This window comes from Ictidomys tridecemlineatus, chromosome X (assembly GCF_052094955.1).
Source record: "Ictidomys tridecemlineatus isolate mIctTri1 chromosome X, mIctTri1.hap1, whole genome shotgun sequence".
Taxonomy (NCBI): Eukaryota; Metazoa; Chordata; class Mammalia; order Rodentia; family Sciuridae; genus Ictidomys; species Ictidomys tridecemlineatus.
This window is the reverse complement of record NC_135493.1, coordinates 80,975,880-80,996,796: the sequence shown is the minus strand read 5'-3', so window position 1 is coordinate 80,996,796 and position 20,917 is coordinate 80,975,880. Positions and strand designations below refer to the sequence as shown.

Here is a 20,917-nt window from a genome sequence, read left to right as displayed (position 1 = left end):
CTAATGACTTGGGAAGCAAAAGCAGAATGGTCAATTCAAGGCCAGCCTAAGCAATTTAGTAAAACCCTATCTCAAAATTAAAAAGTCAAAAAGGGCTAGGGATGTAGCTCAATGGTAAAATGCCTCTGGGTTCAATCTCCAGTCCGCACCCCATACTAAAAAGCAAACATACACACACACACACACACTCACATACACACTCACACCTATGGAAGAGAAGATGGGTGTGGTGCTACATCCTTGTAACGGCAACTCAGAAGGCTGAGTCAGAAAGATCACAAGTTCAAGGCCAACCTGGGCAATTTACACCCTGTCTTGAAATGAAAAATAAAAAGGTCTGGGTTCAGTGGTGAAGTACCCTGGCATTTGATCTCCAGTACAAATATATATAGTTTTCATATATTATTTGTTTATTTTATATATATATAAAATACAGAAAATCTAAAGAAGGTAATAAAAACCACCCACAGTCCCACCATCCAGAGACAACTTGCTAAACATGAATTTTTATATGTAACTATTATTGTCATTACTATTAATGGTAATAATAGTTTTGCCAAGCTTGCATTTAATGGCTGTCTGCCATCCCATATACTATGATTCTGCTATTGTGGCCTTGAGACAGTTTCAGATTCTGTATGATGTTGCTTTGGACATCTTTGAGGCTAGAACTTTCCAAGATGGGTTGAGGGGTGTGGTCAGCCCAGGAGGAAGTATTCAGGGAGGGAAAAAGCCCCCAAGAGCTTCATTTCTGCTAACCCTCCATCTGACCTCACTTCTCTACCTGTAGAGTCTCTGGAGCTGATAGCCACAGCGGCAGAGCACTCTAATGCTGCCATCCGAAAAATGGTGAGTGGCCCTTCTAGATCCTGCCCTTCCTTTGCCACCCACTTGTGGTGTCCCTCTCCAGGGTTTGGGGGGTTTGTGATGTAAGGACATGCAAGGGAGGTTGGCACCCCAAGCCTTCCCTTTTGCTCACTGTCTCCTTCCAGGAGCGAATGCACAAGCTGCTGAAGGTATATGAGTTGCTAGGGGGTGAGGAAGACATTGTCAGCCCCACCAAAGAGCTCATAAAAGAAGGCCACATCCTTAAGCTGTCAGCGAAGAATGGGACCACTCAAGACCGATACCTCATACTAGTAAGTGCCAGGTGTAGAGTTGTGGGTAGGCATGCCAGATCCCCATTCATGTTGACATGGTACTCAAGAATATGCCTCCAGCCAGACTTTCTTTCCTATGGTATCTTGTATTATCACTATCTATGTTATGAATTATTTTTTTCTTCTTTACAGATGATGTAACTAAGACTTAAGAGATAAATGACTTGAACAAGGTCACCCACTAGAAAGTGACTCACATGCCTAGGCTCTTTCTTTGCGACCCCTGATCCCAATCTGGGCTTTCTTTCCTCCATCTATTGCCTTGAGTCCTCAACAATAAAGCTTTGGAAGTCCCATAAGGGTGGGGAGCCAGGCCACATCCCCACTAGGTCTCCTGCACATACATCCCAAACCTTTTCCTTCCTAGTTCAACGATCGCCTCCTTTACTGCGTGCCCAGGCTGCGGCTCCTTGGCCAGAAGTTTAGCGTGCGGGCACGCATTGATGTAGATGGCATGGAGGTGAGCACCAGGAGGTGGGAAATGGGAATCCAGACTGGGGTGTTGGTCTTGGGAAGAACAAAGACGTGCTAGCTTTGAACATAAGCCTGTGTGTATAAGTGCAGAAGACTAGGGCTCTAGGGAGCTCAGTAGGCCTTACCCCTACCCTTTCTCCTTCCATTCAGCTAAAGGAGAGCTCCAACCTCAATCTGCCTCGGACCTTCCTGGTGTCAGGAAAGCAGCGCTCCCTGGAGCTCCAGGCCAGGTACCTGCCTTTGCCTATGCCTTCCTTACAGCCTCCTCTCTCCTTAAGATATGCTTAGGTATTCCAGGCCTGGAGATTATTCTAGAGAAAGGATGACCACCTTTCCCCAAAGATGCAGGCTTGCTCTTCTGCAATGTGGGCCACCCCTGAGAGCTAGATGATATTTGGACTAAGGATAAGTACTTACTGATGTGGGAGAAAGTCAGCACTCCTGCCAGTGGGGGGGCTTTTGGAGAAAGAATAAGCTCTCCCGGATTCAAACAAGAATTTCTTCTGGTGGGTTCTGTCAGAGGACAGGGAAGAGTAGAATACTAACTCTAACATACAATAATAGCACCACAGATAGTTTATTGCAGATTCACAGACTTAAGGAAAATAACTAAATGCAATGTGTGTTCCACGATAGAAGCCTGGTTTGGGAAAAACAGCTTTAAATGAGATTTGCTAGACAAGGATTGAATTGAACCTTAGATGTAATGAGCACATTGTCATATTCCTATAATCCAAGTGACCCAGGAGGCTGAGGAAGGAGGATCACAAGTCCAAAGCCAGTCTCAGCAACTTATCAGGGTCCTAAGCAACTTAGTGAGACCTTGTCTCAAAATAATAAATGAATATATACATAAATAAACAAACAAATAAATAGGGCTGGTGATGTGGCTCGGTGTTTAAGCACTGGTTAAATTCCCAGTATCAAAAAAAGAGAAAAAGAAAACAGTCTAGGGAATGTAACTTAGTGGTTAAGTGTCCCTGGGTTCAATCCCAGTACTGCAAATAATAACAGTAATAAAATAAAATAAAATTGTAAAAGTAATAGTATGAGTAAAGTGTTGAGCCTTTTAACAGAGGGGCTTTGATATCTATCCTCTATGTGGATGTTTATATTAATAGATTATATTTCATAAAGTTTTACTCTTGTGCCAGGTACTATTTTAACTTAATTGAACTGTCTAATTGAAGTCCTTCCTTTCAACAACACTTATTTCAAGTAGCTACTTCAGTTATGATTGCCATCAACCCATTTTACAGATGAGCAAACTGAGGCACAAGACAGTGTTGCCCCAGATCCCACAGCTGTAAAGGAACAGAGCTGGAATTGGAGTTCAGGCCACTTGGGTCTAATGTCCACACCCTCAACCACTGTCTAGGCTGCCTTCTGAGGAAAGGGATATGAAGTTCATGGCCAGGACTGGAGAATAGATTCACCTCAGCAGATGACCTGCCTCTGACAGGCTGTGTGGAGGGACTGCATTGAGACAGAACAGAGATGAGTGTGAACTGAGAGTAAAGCTAGCTGAGACTTGGTCCTTGAAACTGAAGGAGACTGAGAGAGCCTCCCTGAGGCCTGCAGCAGGGACAGCAGGAGCAAAACAGACACATCTGAAAGAATGACAAGCCACGTGACAGGGACACGTTGACTACAGAGAGGGAGGGGGCTGCAGAGATCACTGGACCAAGCAGTGTAGGGTTTCCTCCTAGTGGCAACAGGAAGGTATGGAAAGTTGGCTTTGCAGCTGCTTTTACTGCCCTTATTATTTTTTTAATGAAAATTTTCAAGTATCAAGAAAAGTAGAACTATAACAAGCACCCATATGCTCACAATTTGGACAACTGGTTCTCAACCTTGGCAACTCTTGGAATCAACTGAGGAGCTTATAGTAAATATTGATAGCTGGGAGCCACATCCAGAGATTCTGATTTAATTATTCTAGGATGTAGCCTTAAAAAATGGGGAGTTTTAAAAGCTCCCCAGGTTATTTCAATTTGTGCACCAGGGCTTAGAATCACCAAGTCAAATGCAACAAGTGGTAGAGCACTTGCCTAGCATTCATGAGGTCCTGAGTTCCATTCCCAGTACCACGAAGAGAGAAAGAGAGAGAGAGAGACAACTATGGACATTTTGCCATCTATATCTTTTTTGGTTTAATATAATTTGGTTTGGGGTTTTTGCTTTCTTGTTGTTTGTTTTTTGTTTTGTGTTTTGTTTTGTTTTGTTTTGTTTGGTACTGGAGATTGAACCCAGGGATGCTTAACCACTGAGCCACATCCCCAGATTTTTTTTATTATTTTATTAGGGACAGGGTGTCCTGAGTTGCTAAATGCCTTGCTAAATTGCTGAGACTGGCTTTGAACTCACAAGATTCCTGCCTTAGCCTCCCAAGCCACTGGGATTACAGGCATGCGTCACTGCACCCAGCTGTGTTTTTGTTTTTCAAGGCAGGGTCTCACTATGTTTCCCAGGCCTCAAACTACTAGGTTCAAATAATCCTCCTGCCTCAGCCTCTTAAGTAGTTGGGACTATAAGCATGCACTGACATGAGTCATTTTAAACTAAATTACAAAAATCATGATATTTTATCCCTATATAATTCAGCATGAATGGCCAAAAATACTATTTTGGTTCTTAAAAAACAAAAGAAAGCCAGGTGCAGTGGTGCACACCTGTAATTCCAGCAGCTTTGGAGGCTGAGACAGGAGGATTGGGATTTCACAGCCAGCCTCAGCAATGGTGAGGTGCTAAGCAACTCAGTGAGATTCTGTCTCTAAATAAAAGACAAAATAGGGCTGGGGATGTGGCTCAGTGGTCGAGTGCCCCTGAGTTAAATCCCCAGTAACCCCTCCTCCCAAAAAAAAGCAATGCTTTTTCAATGCAAAGAAAGTATAAATTAGAAAATATACATAAATAGCCATCAGAATAAAGTAAAAATTCTCCCTAGAACCCTACCACATAGACATAACCCATGACCTTTTCTTTCCACATTTTATTATGAAAGTTTTCCAAAATACAGAAAATTGGTAGAATTGCCCAGTGAACACTCATAAACCTACCATTTGGATTATAAAAGTGTTAACATTGTACTATATTTACTTTATCACGTATCTATCATTCTATTCATCTACCAAGCCAAGTGATTTGTTTTTTAAATGTGTTTAAAAATAAATTACAAACATCATTACACATCCCCCCTCAAGAGTTTGACACATGCAGGCATGGTAGTGTACAACCTGTAATCCCAGCAACTCCAGAGGCTAAAGCAGGAGGATTGCAAGTTCAAGGCCAGCCTCTGCAATTTAGCAAGGCCATAAGCAACTTGGTGAGACCCTGTCTCAAAATTTGAAATAAAATAGGATCAGGGGTAGAGTGCACTTGAGTTCAATCCCCAGTGCCAAAAAAATAGGATATTGGATATTAGATAATTTTATATGTGTTCTTTTCATTCAACATATTATAAATATTCTATACCATTAATAGCTCTCTTCTCCCTCTCCATCCCCCAGCTCTTTTTCTTTCTCTCTTTCTCTCTGTGCTGGGGATAAATCCCAGGGCCTCACCATGCCAGACAAGGGCTGAGCCACATCCCCATTAATTTTTTTTTGGGGGGGGGGTACCAGAGATTGAATCCAGGGTGCTTAAGCTCTGAGCCACATTCCTAGCCCCCTTTTATTTTTTTATTTTGAGACAGGTCTCACTAAATTGCTTAAGACCTCACTAAGTGGCTGAGGCTGGCCTTGAACTTCCTTATGGCTCAACCTCCTGAGCTGCTGGGATTACATGTGTGCACCACCATGCCCAGCTAATGTCTTCTTGTAGTAATGACATGGATGATCTGTTTTGTTTTAACCTGATCTCTATTGTCAGATGCTTAAACTGCTTCAAGTTTTTACTATAATAAAAATGCCTTGCAGTGGACATTCTTGGAGCTAAATATTGACTTGCATCCTTACTTTTTCATGAAGTGTTTCTAGGGATATAATTGAACTTTCATATTGGAAGAATGTTTTTGATGTCTAGAGTGTGTGGATGAGGAAAGAAATTAAAATAGGCCAGATAGAAGGCAGCAAGAGTTTGGGGTCCTATTCCTAGTGAGCAGTTGATGAAGCTATACCAGGGCAGAGACCTGAGAGAATGGAGGGCAGACAGGAGAGTCCAGGAAGAAGGCAAAGGGAAGAAAACCTCACATTGATTGACATTTTATCTTTCACCTCAGTTATGCTAAGAATAACACAAAGAGTGATAATCATCTTTCTGTTACAAATGAAAACAAAATAAACTGCTTCCTTTCTCAAACTTGACATTCCAGCCACAGGGAATTATTGATGTGGTTTTGTGTATGTTCCATACTCACACCCACTTCACCCTTACTCCTTTACATTAACCCTTGTACCTCCCTGAGGAAAGTTTCCTTAAAAACCCCCATCCAAACTTCAGGCTGGGGCAGGTCCCCAGTCACATAGTAATAAGTGAAGAAGATAGTCAAACCCAGGTCTGTCTAATTCTAAAACACTGGCTCTTTGCCACACCAGTTGCTTTTGTTGTTGTTGTTGTCATTGTTGTTGCCTTTCCCCCCACAGTGCTGGGGATCAAACCCAGAGTCTCATGTATGCCTGCTAGGCAAGCATTCTTCCACTGAGCTATATTCCCAACTCTCCAGTTGCTTTTTTTTTTGTTCCAATTGCTTTTTGTTGACCTGCCTAACCCAACATCTTTTTTCCCCCAAGGACAGAGGAGGAGAAGAAAGACTGGGTCCAGGTAACATCCAAGAAGACTTTGTGGTGGGGGCTGGAAAAGTATTAACAGGTGTCATAGGGGTTGGTGGCCTCTTCCCCAAAACACATCTGAACACTATGGCCTTGGACACTTGCCTTCCAATGAATTTTAGCATTCCCATATTACAGATAAGCAAACTGAGGTCCAGAGGTTAAACAGAATCTTACAAATTCTTCTGTTAGAAAACTGTCTTCTTTGAGGGTGTGATCCTGGTGAGTCAAGCCCTATAAAACCTTATGCCCAGACAGGGGCCAGAAAAGCTGGCCCCTGGTTTTTCAATTATTGCTCCCCTCCCTCATTTTATAATTATAACACTGAGACTTGGATTGGGAGGAATTTGCTCAAGGTCATATGCCTAGCAGGGACAGAACTCAAGTTTTCTGACTCCAGGATAGCATAGGAAGGTGAGGTGAGGATGGAAATGGGTGGCTTGTAGGGCAATCTGATCTCTCATTTTTTGATCCTCCCTCACCAGGCCATCAACTCCACCCTCCTGAAGCATGAGCAGACGCTGGAGACCTTCAAACTGTTGAACTCAACAAATAGGGAAGATGAAGACACACCCCCCAACTCTCCAGTAAGAGTCCCTAACCTCTCCTCCTATACTGGGACCCTATCCAGGCCTCCAAATTCCCACCTTCCCTTGCAATGATCCACTCCCCTTCTGGAGTCAATGTGCAGTCTTCTGTTGGTAGGGCCACAGAAAAATCAGTGGGGAAACTAGGGCCCCCAAAGGAAAAGACACACAGTGAGATGGAGCAAAGCCAGACTCAAAGGCAGAGCTTCTGACTGTCTGCTGCCCGCGCCCCCCCCCCCAACCCCGCTGTGATGATCTAAGCCTTGGGGCAGGAACAAGGACTGGTTGGACTGGGCAGAGGAAGAACTGTCTCTGACCTGGGAACTGGCCCTCCCCCTAGAACGTGGATCTTGGGAAGCGGGCACCTACACCCATCCGGGAAAAGGAAGTCACCATGTGCATGCGCTGTCAGGAGCCTTTCAATTCCATCACCAAACGCAGGCACCACTGCAAGGCCTGCGGGCATGTGAGTGTTGGGAGGCAGGGGCGGAGCTCAGGAGGGTTTGGGCTGACAGCCCAAAGACTCACTTATAAGTGGGCACCCTCCAAGTGGGGGGAGGCTGCAAGTCTGCTGTGGGAGTTGATACATTGAAGGGAAGGCCCACTGGAATCAGGCTGCTCTTGCCCACTTGCCACCCCAGGTGGTTTGTGGGAAGTGCTCCGAGTTCCGGGCCCGCCTTATCTATGACAACAACCGCTCCAACCGTGTGTGCACTGACTGCTACGTGGCCTTGCATGGGGTGCCTGGGAGCAGTCCAGCCTGCAGCCAGCATACGCCTCAGCGCCGGAGATCCATCCTAGAGGTAAGAGCCAGGCCCCTAACCAAATATCCCACAAGTGGGCATCAGCCACCTAGCTAGTATGATTGAGGAAGCCTGGGAATCTCTAAAATATTAGGGTATGATGTGCGTCTGTTGATCAAGTGATCCAGGCTTGGAGTGAATAAAATGAGTGCAAGAGTGAATGAAACACAGTAATTATTTCGAAATGCTTTACACATTTAATCCTCACAGTAACTAACCTACCTCATGCTATTAATATCCCTAGTTTTCAAATAAGGAAACTGAGCCCCAGAGAGATTATTTGCCCATTACATAGCCAGTGAGTGACAAAGCTAGAGTTTTGTGTTGCTTTTTGTTTGATTGGTACCAGGGATTAAACTCAGGGGCAGTAGCCTAAGAGCCACATCTCCAGCCTTATTTTGTATTTTATTTAGAGACAGGGTCTAACTGAGTTGCTTAGCACCTCGCCATTGCTGAGGCTGACTTTGAACTTGCGATTCTCTTGTCTCAGCCTCCTGAGCTGCTGGGATTATAGGCATGCACCACTGTGCCTGACTTATATTGTTTTTGAGACAGGGTCTGGCTATGTTCCCCAGGTTGGCCTTGAACTTGGAAAAGCTGCCTCAGTCTCTCAAGTACCTGTCACTATAGGCACGCACCACCTTGCATGCCTAAGATTTTTTTTCAATTAACAAACTGCCTTTTCTCATTACAAAGTAGGCTAAATAAGACAGCATAAACAAAAAGCAACAAAATACTATATTCCTTTTACCTAGACACAGCTGCTAACATCAATCCTTCCTATCTTTCTAGACACATGTACATGTATACATTTTGAGTTTTTTTAATATTTATTTTTTAGTTGGACACAATATCTTTATTTATTTATTTTTATGTGGTGCTGAGGATCGAACCCAGGGCCTCACATGTGCTAGGCAAGCACTCTGCTGCTTAGCCACAACCCCAGCCCAAGGGTTTGTTTTTACAAACTATTATTTAACACCTAGAGTGCTTACTCTGTGCTAGGAACTAGCCCTAGCACAGAGTAATATTTACATGTATTAATTCATTTGATGTTTACAACAGCTCTCTGTGCTCTCCTTCCAAGACCATGCATTTTCATCTAGAGCTGGAATTCTGAGCCAGACTACATTTACCACCCACCTACCCACCCCTTAACCATAATGCTAGATTGCCTCTTGAGTGTACAAATGAATGTGATGAAAGATGAAAAAAGGTGAGGTATGAATGTGTGAATGACTTGAATAAATAGACTGACAGAAGTAAGAGTGCCTGACAGACATTTATTAGATGCCCCTGCTGAGGACTATACCCCCTCTTCCCTGTTCTAGAAGCAGCAGCCCTGGCCTGAGCCAGACAGATAAGCCTAGCTTTGACTCTACCTGACTTTCTGGGTGGCACCAGGCAAATCAATTCTGCCACCTGAGCTTCACTGTTTTCCTCTAAGACATGGGAATAAGAATCTATACACTAAGGGGCTCTTTAAGCCAAGAGGAGTCAGGCTAGGCCTTCTATCAACATTGACACCACCCCATGTCTCTGACTACAGAAACAGGCCTCCGTGGCAGCAGAGAACAGTGTCATCTGCAGCTTCCTGCACTACATGGAGAAGGGTGGGAAAGGATGGCACAAGGCATGGTTCGTGGTCCCTGAGAATGAACCCTTGGTGCTGTACATCTACGGAGCCCCTCAGGTGTGCATCCTATTCCTTTGGGTCTTTTCAGCCACCTGGCAAAATCAGGCTAGCCGCCTTCTCTCCAGTCCTTTGACCTTTCCTTGGCCTTGGGGGGATAGGGTAACTACCTAAGGGAAAGTTAGAATTCCCACCCTTGTGTGACAAAGATTGACTAGAGACAAGGAGTGGTTGTGGGCCAAGGCATGTAGGGAAAACAGGTGAATTTGGGGGTAGAAGCTGGCTTTCTGGAAGAATCAGGAGTGAAGACAGGGCACTACTAGGTTCAATTTGGAGTGGGGAAAAGCATGTAAATAGGGGCAATGACCTAGACAAAGTCCTGAAAACACTGTGCCAGAGACAAGCCCATCTATTTTGGGGTACGGGAGGAAACGGGTATTTGAAGCAGCCTGCATTCTAGCCCCAGTTCAAACATTTTCCTATTGGTTACAATAAGGCCAAGTAATTTTTTTTTTCTTTTTGGTACTAGGGATTGATCTCAGGGATGCTTTACCACTGAGATCCCTAGTCCTTATGTAATATTTGATAGGATCTCACTAAGTTGCTGAGATTGGCCTGACTTTTGATCTTCCTGACTCCGCCTTCTGAGTTACTGGGTTATAGGCACGCACTATGGCCCCTAACCAAGGAAATCTTCTTGAGCAGGGGAAGAAAAAGGGGAGCACATGCAAAACCCGTTATAAGTTGGGGCAAAGGGGAATGTCCAGCCCCCAGGTGATCCCAGCCCTATCCCTCCTCCACAGGATGTGAAAGCCCAGCGCAGCCTGCCCCTCATTGGCTTCGAGGTGGGGCCTCCTGAGGCAGGGGAGAGGCCCGACAGAAGACACGTCTTCAAGATCACCCAGAGCCACCTAAGCTGGTACTTCAGCCCTGAAACAGAGGAGCTCCAGCGACGCTGGATGGCTGTGCTTGGCCGGGCAGGCCGTGGGGACACGTTCTGCCCAGGGCCCACACTGTCCGAGGACAGGGAGATGGAAGAGCCACCAGTGGCAGCTTCAGGAGCCACTGCTGAACCCCCCGAAGTCCCCCAGACCCGAGACAAGACCTAGAGGGTTTGGGGGGAACTGGGAGCCCCCATCCCACACACTAGCTGCCCATGTCCAGTTGGGGGGTTCCAGCCCCCTCCTTCCCAGCTCAGTCAATACTTGAACTCCCATCACGGGCACTTTCAATCCCGAATGCTGGGTCTTGGTTTTTTAATTCATCTTTTCACAAAACGTGGGCTTTTAAAAAGTATTCCTACAGTGATATTCATTTTTTTAAATCCCCATCTCCAGGGAGGGTAGGAGCTGTTGCTATACCCACCTGAATTAGGCTGTTCCCCCCCCCAAAAAAAAACAATACCCCACAGATCCTGCCTCCACCCAATTTCCCTCAAAAGCATCAGAGGCAGGAGTTCTGGATTCAAAGTGCCAGCTCTGCCACTGACCCTGGAACCCCAAACCACTCCTGTCTCCTCAGCCAGTGTCTTCACGTGTACAACTCCACGTGGAGTGGTGACTAGACCCCTCCTGCCTCTCCCATGGCTTATAGCTTCTACCCAGCTCCAAGGCTACCCAGTATTTTATCGTCCAGACCCATGGCAGGGCCACCGGGCAGGACAAGGGAACAGGGGGGAGGACAATGGATACTCTTTGTTTTGTTTTTTTTTTTTTTTAAAGAAAAATACAGTTTATTTCAGGCTTACAGTACCTTTCAGAGCACTGCTGTGTTCCATTCATCCATATAGTTTGTTTATACAAAGTACCAGGCTACTAGGGTGGGCCCAGAAACCACTCCCTTGCCGAACTCTCAAGTTCAACTCCCAAAAGACTGATTCCAAGGCTACTCACAGGTCAAGCCACAGATTAAACAAGAGGGTATTATTTATTAGGGTCATAAGCCTCATCCCTGAACTTAAATGGGATGGGATAAAGAATGAGGAAAGAGGTTGGAGGAGACAGAAAATAGCCCAACTCTTCTTCCAAGCTCACCACCTTGCCAAGATCTTAGAATTCCTAAGGGAACCTGGGGTGAGAGGCTGGGCTGGAGGAAGGGAGCATTCCTGGGAGGTTTTAAGCTCTGAGCAGGAATAAGAGTTGGTATGTGTCGGGTGGGGTGGGGTAAGGGAGAGGCACCACAGCTACTTTTGCTTACATCTTCAACTTTTCTTTCATCTGCATGTTCATCTCACCATTCCTGACCCAGCCAGCTCTTGGCACTGAGTACTGGTCCCCAGGCTCATCCTCTCCATAATCCTCCTGTCTAGTATCCACCAGAGTCTAGCTCCTCCATCCATGCCCACATTCACTCATCCCTCCTCTTCACTGACTGCACCCAAGAGGAACTATGCTGGGAAAACTGGCCTCATCACTCAGATAACTTAAAGCCCAAGGGGGTATGTTGGACCAAGTGCCTTAGACCCCCCAAAACCAAGAACCTTAGGGCTTTTCTTCCCCTGTAGGGAACTGCACAGAGGAACAAGAAAGAGGGTGGGGATAGTATAACCAATCCAGAGGTCTATAGCCCTCCATAAAAGCCCTACAAATAAGTTTCGAATACCTAGAAAACAAGGGCCCAAACCAATTCCAGCCCCACTCATTTCTTTCTCCGGACAATGGTCCAACCATCTTCCACTATATCCTCTTCCTTAATATTCTGGGAGTTTGGATCAGAGGGTTCAGGCTGGGGGGAGACCCCATCTGTGGTAGCCCCATCATTTGTAGCTGTGACCTGTGAATACAAGAAATATAAAAAATAGAAGAGAAGTACATGATAGAGTGTTAAATACACTAGCCATTGTAGACCCAGGCTCTGCTCCCAACTTCCCCAGGACTGGCTATAACCTATGCCTCTCTGGATAATACCACAACCTCCAGAAATAATCACCCCCAATCATTTCTGTGATTTTAGATCCTCCCCCAGAAAACTGAAAACATCTGCATCCCCCCACCACCCAAGGAGCACCCCTTTCACCTCCATCTCTTCCACGCTGTCTGCATCATCTTGATCCCCATCAGTCTCTTTGGCTGCCTTGAGTGCAGTGGCTTTGACTTTGCACTTTTTTTGGGTGATGTGGGAGGCCATCTCCCTCAGAGCAGCCCCATCACCCTTCTGGAAGTGGTGGAACATGGTCTGCAACTGCTGGCTCACCTACCAAGAAAACATTCAACCAGCTTAGATTTTTCCAGAGAATCTACTATATATATAATCAGTCTGTGCTTGCAGCAAGACTATGGAAAGAGTTGTATTTTCCAGAAGAGAATGGGGCTGTTTCCTCCCTAACAAGTTTGCTAATGAAGAAATCACATATGTAGGGCTCAGGTGAGGGTCTGAAGCATTGAAGGAGGGCTTCCTAGTAGGAAAGGCACTAGAACTAGACTTTCAAAGACAGAAGATGTCAAAGGGAGAGCAATCTCATCAGGGGGAGCAGTGTTAACCATAGCAGAGGTAGAAATCTACTGGGGTTAGATACAGGCCCGGATGGGAATAATATATGAAGAAATATAAGAAATGTAAGGTTTGAAAAGACCTAGAAAGACTAGACCTTTTCCTCTGGGCTAAAGGAGTCTTAGAAGCATCTTGTGCAGGACCCAAGAAAAGAACAGTTAAAGCCCAAAACATATGCCTGAGGAGAAGAAAGATGACAGGTAGGGGAGGTAGCAGTTGTGTCCATGATAATCTCACCTGGGGCAGACTCCCATCCTCCACAACTGTATCAAACTCATTTGTCATCAGCTCCCCAAGGAAGTCTTCCACCTCATCCAGCTCCAAGTCAGCTGAGTAGGAAAGGATAGGACCCTCTGTCAAAGACCAGGCAACTTCACCCCTGCCCATTACTTTTCAATACGTACTTGGTAGGTCTGAATCTGGTTGGAGGTAAAAGACCAAACCGTGAGCCTTTTATTCACTAGAGTGCTCTCTTTCATCTGGCCTATTCTAACTGGCCTCCCTTCTATGTTATCTTGTATAAACTACTTACTTCTCTCTCAGCCTCTTCTGTCGGTGGGTCTAGTAGTGCCCTCCTTGAATATCTGTAATAAGAAGTCACTCAACCCAATGAATGGCAAAGGGGAGATCCCTAATCTGTGTAAATATCCATCACTCATGGGCTGAAGTGTTTAAAATATATAGATCTATTACAACTGTGGCTCCATTGATACAGGAAGCCACAGACCAAAGGGCTAGGAAGAAATGGATGTGCCACTTCCAATGACTAAAATCACATCCTGTAATGGGACTCTGGCCAAGTCTTCCTCTTTGGGCTTCAGTCATCTTATGGGCCAATGTTCTCTACATTTTCTGAATTAGAGAATAACTCAAAAATGTCTTATACCAAGTTCCTCAATCTCTCTTCTGTCTCTATGGTCTCCCTGGGAGAACTCATCAAGCCTCTTGCTTTTCCCTACCACTCAAAGCTCATATCACCCAACTCTGTCTCCAACTCAGAGTATGTATGTATATAGATGTTTCACAGGTGCCTCAGACCTCCAAATCCAAAGACTTATCACCTTACCCTCCAAACCTCATCCTCCAGAGTTCCTCTGTTCTACAAAAGGCACCTAAGCCACCCACCCAGTCACTCAAACCAGAAACCTGTCTCTTTTTCCCTCACCCCTCTCCTGCCAAGTACTCTCCAATGCCATAATCCATTCCTTTCTTTTCTGTGACCATTGTCATTGCCCTACTTCAGACCTCATCATTTTCTAGACCAAAACAACCTTCCCTTCAGTCTTTCTGTCTTCACTCTATGCTCTATACTGTTACTTTCTATCCAACAAATCCCATCCTATGACTCACCTTAGAACCTGCCCATAAATTTTTACCACCTACTGCAGTGTTTCATAGTTTGCCTTTGGGAAACATCTGTTCTGTTGATTTTAAGGGAAGCTATCCATAGAATGTTAATGGAAAACAAAGGCAAACAGGGTTCTTAGTGATTCTTATCCTTATGCATGTCTTCAATATGTTAATGAGTGTTATGTTGTGACTCCCAAGTGGAAGCTGAAGAAAAAGAACTTACATAATTTGACTGGAGAAGTTTTTTCTTCACTGAACATCTAACTGGACAAGTTTTCCATAGCATGCATTTTGGCAAACACTGGCCTAAAGGATAAAATCAAAGGCACATAAGGCCTTCCAGATCTTACTCTTTGGGGGGAAAGGTCTCCCTACCTCTAGCCTCATTCTCTACTACTCCTTCACAATAGAGCCCTCTGTCACTTTCCAAATATAGCACATTATCTCCTCATACTACAGTATTCATGAGTGTTATTTTCTTCGCCTCTCCTATTCAATTAACTCCTTCTCATCCCTTAAGACCCAGTCTAATCACCACTTCCCTGAGAAGCCTCTCTCCAAGGTCCCTGTAACCAGAATAATTACAAGCTCCCCTTTATCAGAACACTTATCTCCCAGTGTTTTAACTGTCCATTTACCCATTTACAACCCTCACTAGATTGTAAACTTTCTTGAGATATGACTGTCTGATATCATCTCCAAGGCTAAAAAAATGAATAATTTTATAAAAAACCATAGAATGCAACAGGCCCCCTTCTGAGCCACTTGTTCTTGCATAATCCTCAAGACAGGAAATAGCCACATGTGGTTACTGAGCACTTGAAATGCGGCTAGGCCAAACTGAGATGGGCTAAAATGAAATTACCAGAGTTTGAACACTTAATACTAAAAAACATAAAAAATATTTCAATAATGTTTTGTTTTTGTGGAACTGGGAACTTGATCCAGGGCCCTAGGCACTGAGCTACATCACCAGATCTTTCTAAAAATTTTACTTTGGAAACAGGGTTTCACTAAATTGCCCAAGCTGGCCTCCAACTTGCTATCATCCTGCCTCAGCCTCCCCACTTAGTGGGATCACAGGCATGCACTACCACCCCTGGCTCAATAATGTTTTATACTTATGGTATACTAAAATATTTTGAGTGTGAGTTGAAAAGTATGTATTATTAATTTCATGTGCCTCTCTTTGCTTTAGTAAAAAACGGGTGTGTGTGTGTGTGGGGGGTGCTGGGGTTGGAACCCAGGACCTTAAGCATGATAAGCAAGTGTTCTACCACTGAGCTACAACCACAGCCCAACGGTTTGTAAGTTACGTTATGGATGACACACAATTCTACTGGACAGCACTGCGGGTAGAGACTCTTACATTCATTTTTGGGAATTAGAAAACTGAGTCTCAGTAGGTAAAATGCCTTGCTCAGGGCGAAAGCATGATTCCGTGGCACGCCCCTTAAGATAGAATTCTGACTCCAAAGCCTGCGTTCATTCCACCGCGGTCCAGGTACCAACCGACAACCGCTAAAGAGGAAGTGCGTACTTAGCAGGATGGAGCCCCTCTTCTTCATGCCCAGACACAGATCGCTTTGCCTCCCATTCACTCACCATTGCGGATGAAGTAATCCTCCACTGCACCCCCCAGCCACTCCGCCTTCTCTTGGCTGTGCACGCCCCCGAATCCATTCTCTACAGCGATCTGCGAACACAGGCCCAAGCCCACCACGTCAGCTTGGGAACTGGCCTGGTGTGGCCTGAATGATCTGTCGCTTACGCCGCTGCCAAGCCTCAGGCGCTTCGCCTGGGCCGATTCCTATTTTGCCCGGGTGGCCTTAACCTTGATTCTGCCGTGGCCTCACTCACCTGTAAAGCAGGCCAAGCCTCCAACGCCGCGCGGACGCCAGCCCTGAAGAGGGCTCGTGCATCTTCCCCGGCGCCCGCCATCATCCAGTCTGTACCACGTGAAACCCAGGCGGCCCAATCCCGCCACAGATCGTTACAGGCTGAACCAACCGAAAGCTGATTCTGAGAACAGACTCAGACTTTTCCGCTGACCTGGCAACAAGACCAGAGCAATAGAAAAGTCTATCAGACCGATTGATGACACCACCACAGTTAACACTTGTAATAATTAAATCAAAGGACAACCAACGTGAATGATTTCTGAGCCTCGATTTCCCGATCCGTGGGTGCTGCGCAAGAAAAATGTGGGGTAGTTATTAGGTCTACAGACTCCAGGCTCTGGGACAGAGGACTCACGGAGCTTAGCCTAAAAACAAAATATATGTCATAAATAGCATGCTAACATCTGTGGAACACTGCAGCAACGAGAGCAGAATACACATTTTTCTGAAGTGCACAAGAACATTCTCCAGAATCTACCATAAATTAGTCCATAAATCAGCCGGGCACAGTGGTGCATGAAGGGTGAGGCAGGAGGATCACAAGTTTGAGACCAGCCTGGGCAACTTAGCAAGACGCTGTCTCAAAATAAAAAGGGCTAGAAAATGGGCTGGGATTGCAGCTCAGTGGTAGTGCACTTGCCTGGTAGAGTGCTCACTTAGTACAAGGGCTCGATCCTTAGCACCACATAAAGATAAATAAAATAAAGGTGCTATGTCCATCTAAAATTTTTTTAAAAAATAAATAAAAAGGGCTGGGAATGTGGCCCAGGCTTTGGATTTGATTCCCAGGACCACAAAAGAAAAGAAAAATGTCCGTTTTAAAAATCAGTAGTGCAAAGTGCTGGGTTCCATCCTCAGCACTAAAAATATAAATAAATAAATAAAATAAAGGTATTGTGTCCAACTACAAGTAAAAAAAAAAATTAATGAAAAAAAGGGGATGGGGTTGTGGCTCAGTGGTAGAGCATTTGCCTAGCATGTGTGAGGCCCTGGGTTCGAGTCTCGGCACCACATATAAATAAAATAAAGGTCCATTTACAACTAAAATAAATATATATTTTAAAAAATGAAAAAAAATAAGTTGCAATGGCAGAGCAGCATGGGCCTTATTTAAAGCATAAAGTGGACCTCTGTTACAGTATGGAGTAAAATTAGAAATCAATAGCAGAAATAAACTTCTGAAATACATGGAAATGTACACTCCAAAGTAATGAATGGGTCCAAAAGGAGAAAGTTCACAGAGACAGTAGAAAATACTTTGAAATGAAAACAGCATACCAAAATTTGTGAGCTATAGCTGGAACAACACTTAGAGGGAAATTTGAAGCTGTATTTTTTTTTTAAATGTAGTTGTCAATGATAACAAAATCTCAATCCTTGTCTGTTGCCAATCCAATAATGAGGACAAGGTATTGAGAAAAAGGAAAAGTTTTATTGTTCAGCTAGCAAGGGAGAAACACAGGGGACTCCTGTCCCAGAGACTGTGATTCTCTCCCAGGGGAACAGAGCACTTTAAAAAGAGGAATAGGAGGGCTGGTGTTTAAATATTATCAACAGTCATACTTAGTTAATATCCACCTGGTGTTCTTGAGAGAGTCATTGCTTCAGCATGTGGGTTTGGAGTTTCTTCATTCTTGTGGGCAGTTATAGCTTTCTGAGCGGTAAAGGACAGGATAGCTTAGCCTGCAATGGGGAAAATGTTATGTTATTTCCTCCCACTGTTAGGAAATGGGGGAGAAGAAGATAAAAGGGGAAAGGGCCAATTTTAAAATAAGCCATCAAAGCTGGGCATGGTGGCACATGCCTACAATCCCAGCAACTCAAGAGGCCTACACAGGAGGATTGCAAGTTCAAAGCCAGCTTCAGCAATTTAGCCAGGCCCTAAGAAATTTAGCAATACCCTGTCTCAAATTTTAAAAAAGGGGAGCTGGGGATGTGGCTCTTTGGTTAAGTGTCTTTGGGTACTCCACAGTACCAAAAAAAAAAAAAAAAAAAAAAACTAAAAGCTGCCAAGCAACAAAGTTTATATTAAAAGCATAAAGTGGGCCCCCATTATATAAATATTTTAAAAGAAGGATCTTAAATTAACAAGCTTAGGACAAAAGAAAAGTAATCCCAAAGCAAACATGAAAAAGGAAATAAGAAGAAGAAGAGCAGGAAAACGTTAAATAGACAATGGAGAAAATCAGTGAAGCCAAAAGTTGATTATTTGAAAAGATCAAACTGGGTATTGTGGCCAGGTGTGGTGGTGCATGCCTGTATTCTCAGCAATTTAGGAGGTTGAGGCAGGAGTATCGTGAGTTCAAACCCAGCACTTAGCAATTTAGTGGGGCCTTAAACAACTCAGCGAGACCCTGTCTCTTAATAAAGTATAAAAAAGGGCTAGGGAAGTTGCTCAGTGAGTGAGTGGTTAAACACCCCTGAGTTCAATCCCTGGTACCAAAATAAACAAACAAACTGGGTGTTGCACATGCCTATAATCCCAGCTACTCTAGTGGCTAAGTCAGGAGTGTGGCAAATTGAGGGGCAGCCTCAGCAACTCTGCAAGACCCTATATCAAAATAAAAATGGCTGGGATGTAGCTCAGTGGTAGAATGCTTGCCTAGCATGTGTGAGGCCCTGGTTTCAAACTCTAGAACCTCAAAGACTACAAAAGAAATGAATAAAATCAAGAAAATTTATCTCCCATTAGCTAGACTAAGAGGGGGAAAAAGAAGACTCAAATCACTGAAATCAGTAATGAAAGAGGGGACATCACTACTGACTAGTCAAAAGAGACCACAAATTATATGATACTATTTATATGAAATGTACACAATAGGCAAATGTGTAGGGACAGAAAATAGATGAATTGTTTTGCAGGGCATGGAAAGGAAAGGAAATAGCATTTACTCTTAATGGGTCCAGAGTTTAATTTGGGGGTAATGAAAATGTTCTAAAATTACATATGTAATGACAGCGATATGGTGCCATTGGGTCCACACCTATGCTAAATTGTGTCCACACCTACCCTAAATTCACATGTTGAAGCCTACAGCCCAGTACATTAGAATGTGACTGTATTTGTGGATAGGGCCTTTCAAGAAGCAATCAAGGTGAAGTGAGGTCATAAGGGTAGGCCCTAATGTAATATGATTATTATCCTTTGAAAAAGAGATAAAAGGGGCTGGGGTTGTGGTTCAATGGTATAGCACTTGCCTAGCATGCATGAGGCACTGGGTTCAATCCCTGTCACTACATAAAATGAACAAATAAAATAAAAGTATTGTGTCCTCCTACAACTAAAAAAAATTTAAGAAAGAGATAAAAGCCAGGTGCAGCGGTGCATGCCTGTAATCCCAGCAACACGGGAGACTGAGGCAGGATTGTGAGTTCAAAGCCACCTTGAACAATTTATCCAGGACAATTTATCCAGGCCCTAAGCAACTAATCGAGACCCTGTCTCTATATAAAATATTAAAAAGGGCTGGAGGTGTGGCTCAGTAATTAAGCCCCTTTGGGTTCAATCCCTGATGAGAGAGAGAGAGAGAGAGAGAGAGAGAGAGAGAGAGAGAGAGAGAGAGAGAGAGAGAAGGGGCAGAGACACCAACAGGTGGATAGGTGTATTCATACATAGATGATCAGCTGAATACACAGCAATAAAATTAAAGAAGCTGGGTGTGGTGATGCATGCCTGTAATCCCTGTGGCTCAGGAGGTTGAAGCAGGATGGTCACGAGTTCAAAGCCAGCCTCAGCAAAAGTAAAGTGCTAAGCAACTCAGTGTGATCCTGTCTCTAAATAAAATACAAAATAGAGCTTGGGATGTGGCTCATTAATTGAGTGCCCCTGAGTTCAATCCCCGTACCCCTCCCCACCATAAAAAAAGAAAGAAAGAAAGATTTTTTTTTTAAAAAAGTCAAAGAGGAAATCAATAGAAACTAATCCTGCTGATACTTTGATCTTAGACCTCTAGCCTCCAAAACTGAGAAAATCAAATTTTTGTTGTTTAAACTACCCAGTCTGTTATATTTTCCTATTGCAGACCTAGAAACATAGTAGAGTTTACTCTCTATGTACACTAAAAACAGGGCTGGAGTTGTGGCTCAGTGGCAGAGCACTTGCCTAGCATGTGTGAGGCACTGAGCTCAATCCTTAGCACCACATTAAAATAAACAAATAAAATAAGGGTATGCTATCAATTTAAAAATGTATACTAAAAACCATTCAACTATATACCTTAAATGCTTGAAGCCATGGCATGTAAATAATATCTCAATAAAAGTGTTTTTAGAAGAGTGTCCTAGGTGATTTTCCTCACACATCAAAGGTTGCAAACTTTGAACTAGACCATGCTAACAAGCAGCCCTGACAGTTTTGTGCCTGGGCCTGTAATGAGCATTGCTTGGTCATAAGTTTAATGGGTTGCTCAAGGACCTTGTAGTCTGGCATGCAAGATTGTCCAAAGACCATAGAGAATGAACAGAGCCTAAGGTGAATCTAGACTTGATTAGATGCAATTTTTCCAGCCCTCTCTAAGAAAAATAAAACAGGAAAACAGAAAAGGAAAGAAAAAGAGAACACGGCTGTTGGGATAGCTCAGTGGTAGTACACTTGCTCAGCATGCAAGAAGCCCTGGCTTCACACCCCCACCCCCCACACAAGTACAAAAGTGTTTCTTTATCATTATAAAATAAATCACAAATGTTAAAGCTTTACAAGTTTTTTGTTGCTTTGGGGTATTTGGGTTTTTTTGTCTTTTAAATTAATTAAT

The 20,917-nt window shown here is 44.1% G+C and overlaps 2 protein-coding genes across 5 annotated transcripts in view; one reads left to right on the top strand and one right to left on the bottom strand.

Moving 5' to 3' along the window:
- Fgd1 (FYVE, RhoGEF and PH domain containing 1) overlaps positions 1 to 11,177 on the top strand; it is a 42,597-nt gene extending 31,420 nt beyond the window's left edge. For all 3 annotated transcript variants that reach the window (XM_005339782.3, XM_040281276.2, XM_040281284.2), the window contains exons 9-18: positions 791 to 849; positions 993 to 1,139; positions 1,528 to 1,620; positions 1,785 to 1,864; positions 6,365 to 6,395; positions 6,889 to 6,990; positions 7,331 to 7,456; positions 7,632 to 7,793; positions 9,343 to 9,486; positions 10,230 to 11,177. In XM_005339782.3, the coding sequence (XP_005339839.2) occupies positions 791 to 849; positions 993 to 1,139; positions 1,528 to 1,620; positions 1,785 to 1,864; positions 6,365 to 6,395; positions 6,889 to 6,990; positions 7,331 to 7,456; positions 7,632 to 7,793; positions 9,343 to 9,486; positions 10,230 to 10,535 (1,250 nt within the window). In that variant the 3' untranslated portion in view covers positions 10,536 to 11,177. The remainder of the gene's footprint in view (positions 1 to 790; positions 850 to 992; positions 1,140 to 1,527; positions 1,621 to 1,784; positions 1,865 to 6,364; positions 6,396 to 6,888; positions 6,991 to 7,330; positions 7,457 to 7,631; positions 7,794 to 9,342; positions 9,487 to 10,229) is intronic.
- Positions 11,178 to 11,333: 156 nt separating this feature from the next.
- Positions 11,334 to 16,283, bottom strand: Tsr2 (TSR2 ribosome maturation factor). 2 transcript variants are annotated; one of them, XM_005339783.5, is made up of 5 exons: positions 16,126 to 16,283; positions 15,871 to 15,961; positions 13,153 to 13,244; positions 12,442 to 12,618; positions 11,334 to 12,198 (listed from the first exon to the last, which is right to left on the bottom strand). In XM_005339783.5, the coding sequence occupies exons 1-5, from the start codon at positions 16,207 to 16,209 to the stop codon at positions 12,064 to 12,066; spliced, it is 579 nt and encodes a 192-aa protein (XP_005339840.1). In that variant the 5' UTR covers positions 16,210 to 16,283; the 3' UTR covers positions 11,334 to 12,063. The 2 variants fall into 2 exon arrangements, with proteins under 2 accessions (XP_005339840.1, XP_077890903.1); XM_078034777.1 differs by lacking the exon at positions 15,871 to 15,961 and having other exon boundaries at positions 16,126 to 16,208.
- Between the last annotated feature and the right edge of the window lie 4,634 nt (positions 16,284 to 20,917).

Coding starts and splice junctions, on each gene's coding strand:
- Tsr2 (XM_005339783.5), bottom strand. CDS start 16,209: ATGATGGCGGGCGCCGGGGAAGATGCACGAGCCCTCTTCAGGGCTGGC. Junction 12,619..13,152: donor AGGATGGGAGTCTGCCCCAG/GTGAGATTATCA, acceptor TTTTCTTGGTAG/GTGAGCCAGCAGTTGCAGAC. Junction 12,199..12,441: donor ACAGCGTGGAAGAGATGGAG/GTGAAAGGGGTG, acceptor TTGTATTCACAG/GTCACAGCTACAAATGATGG.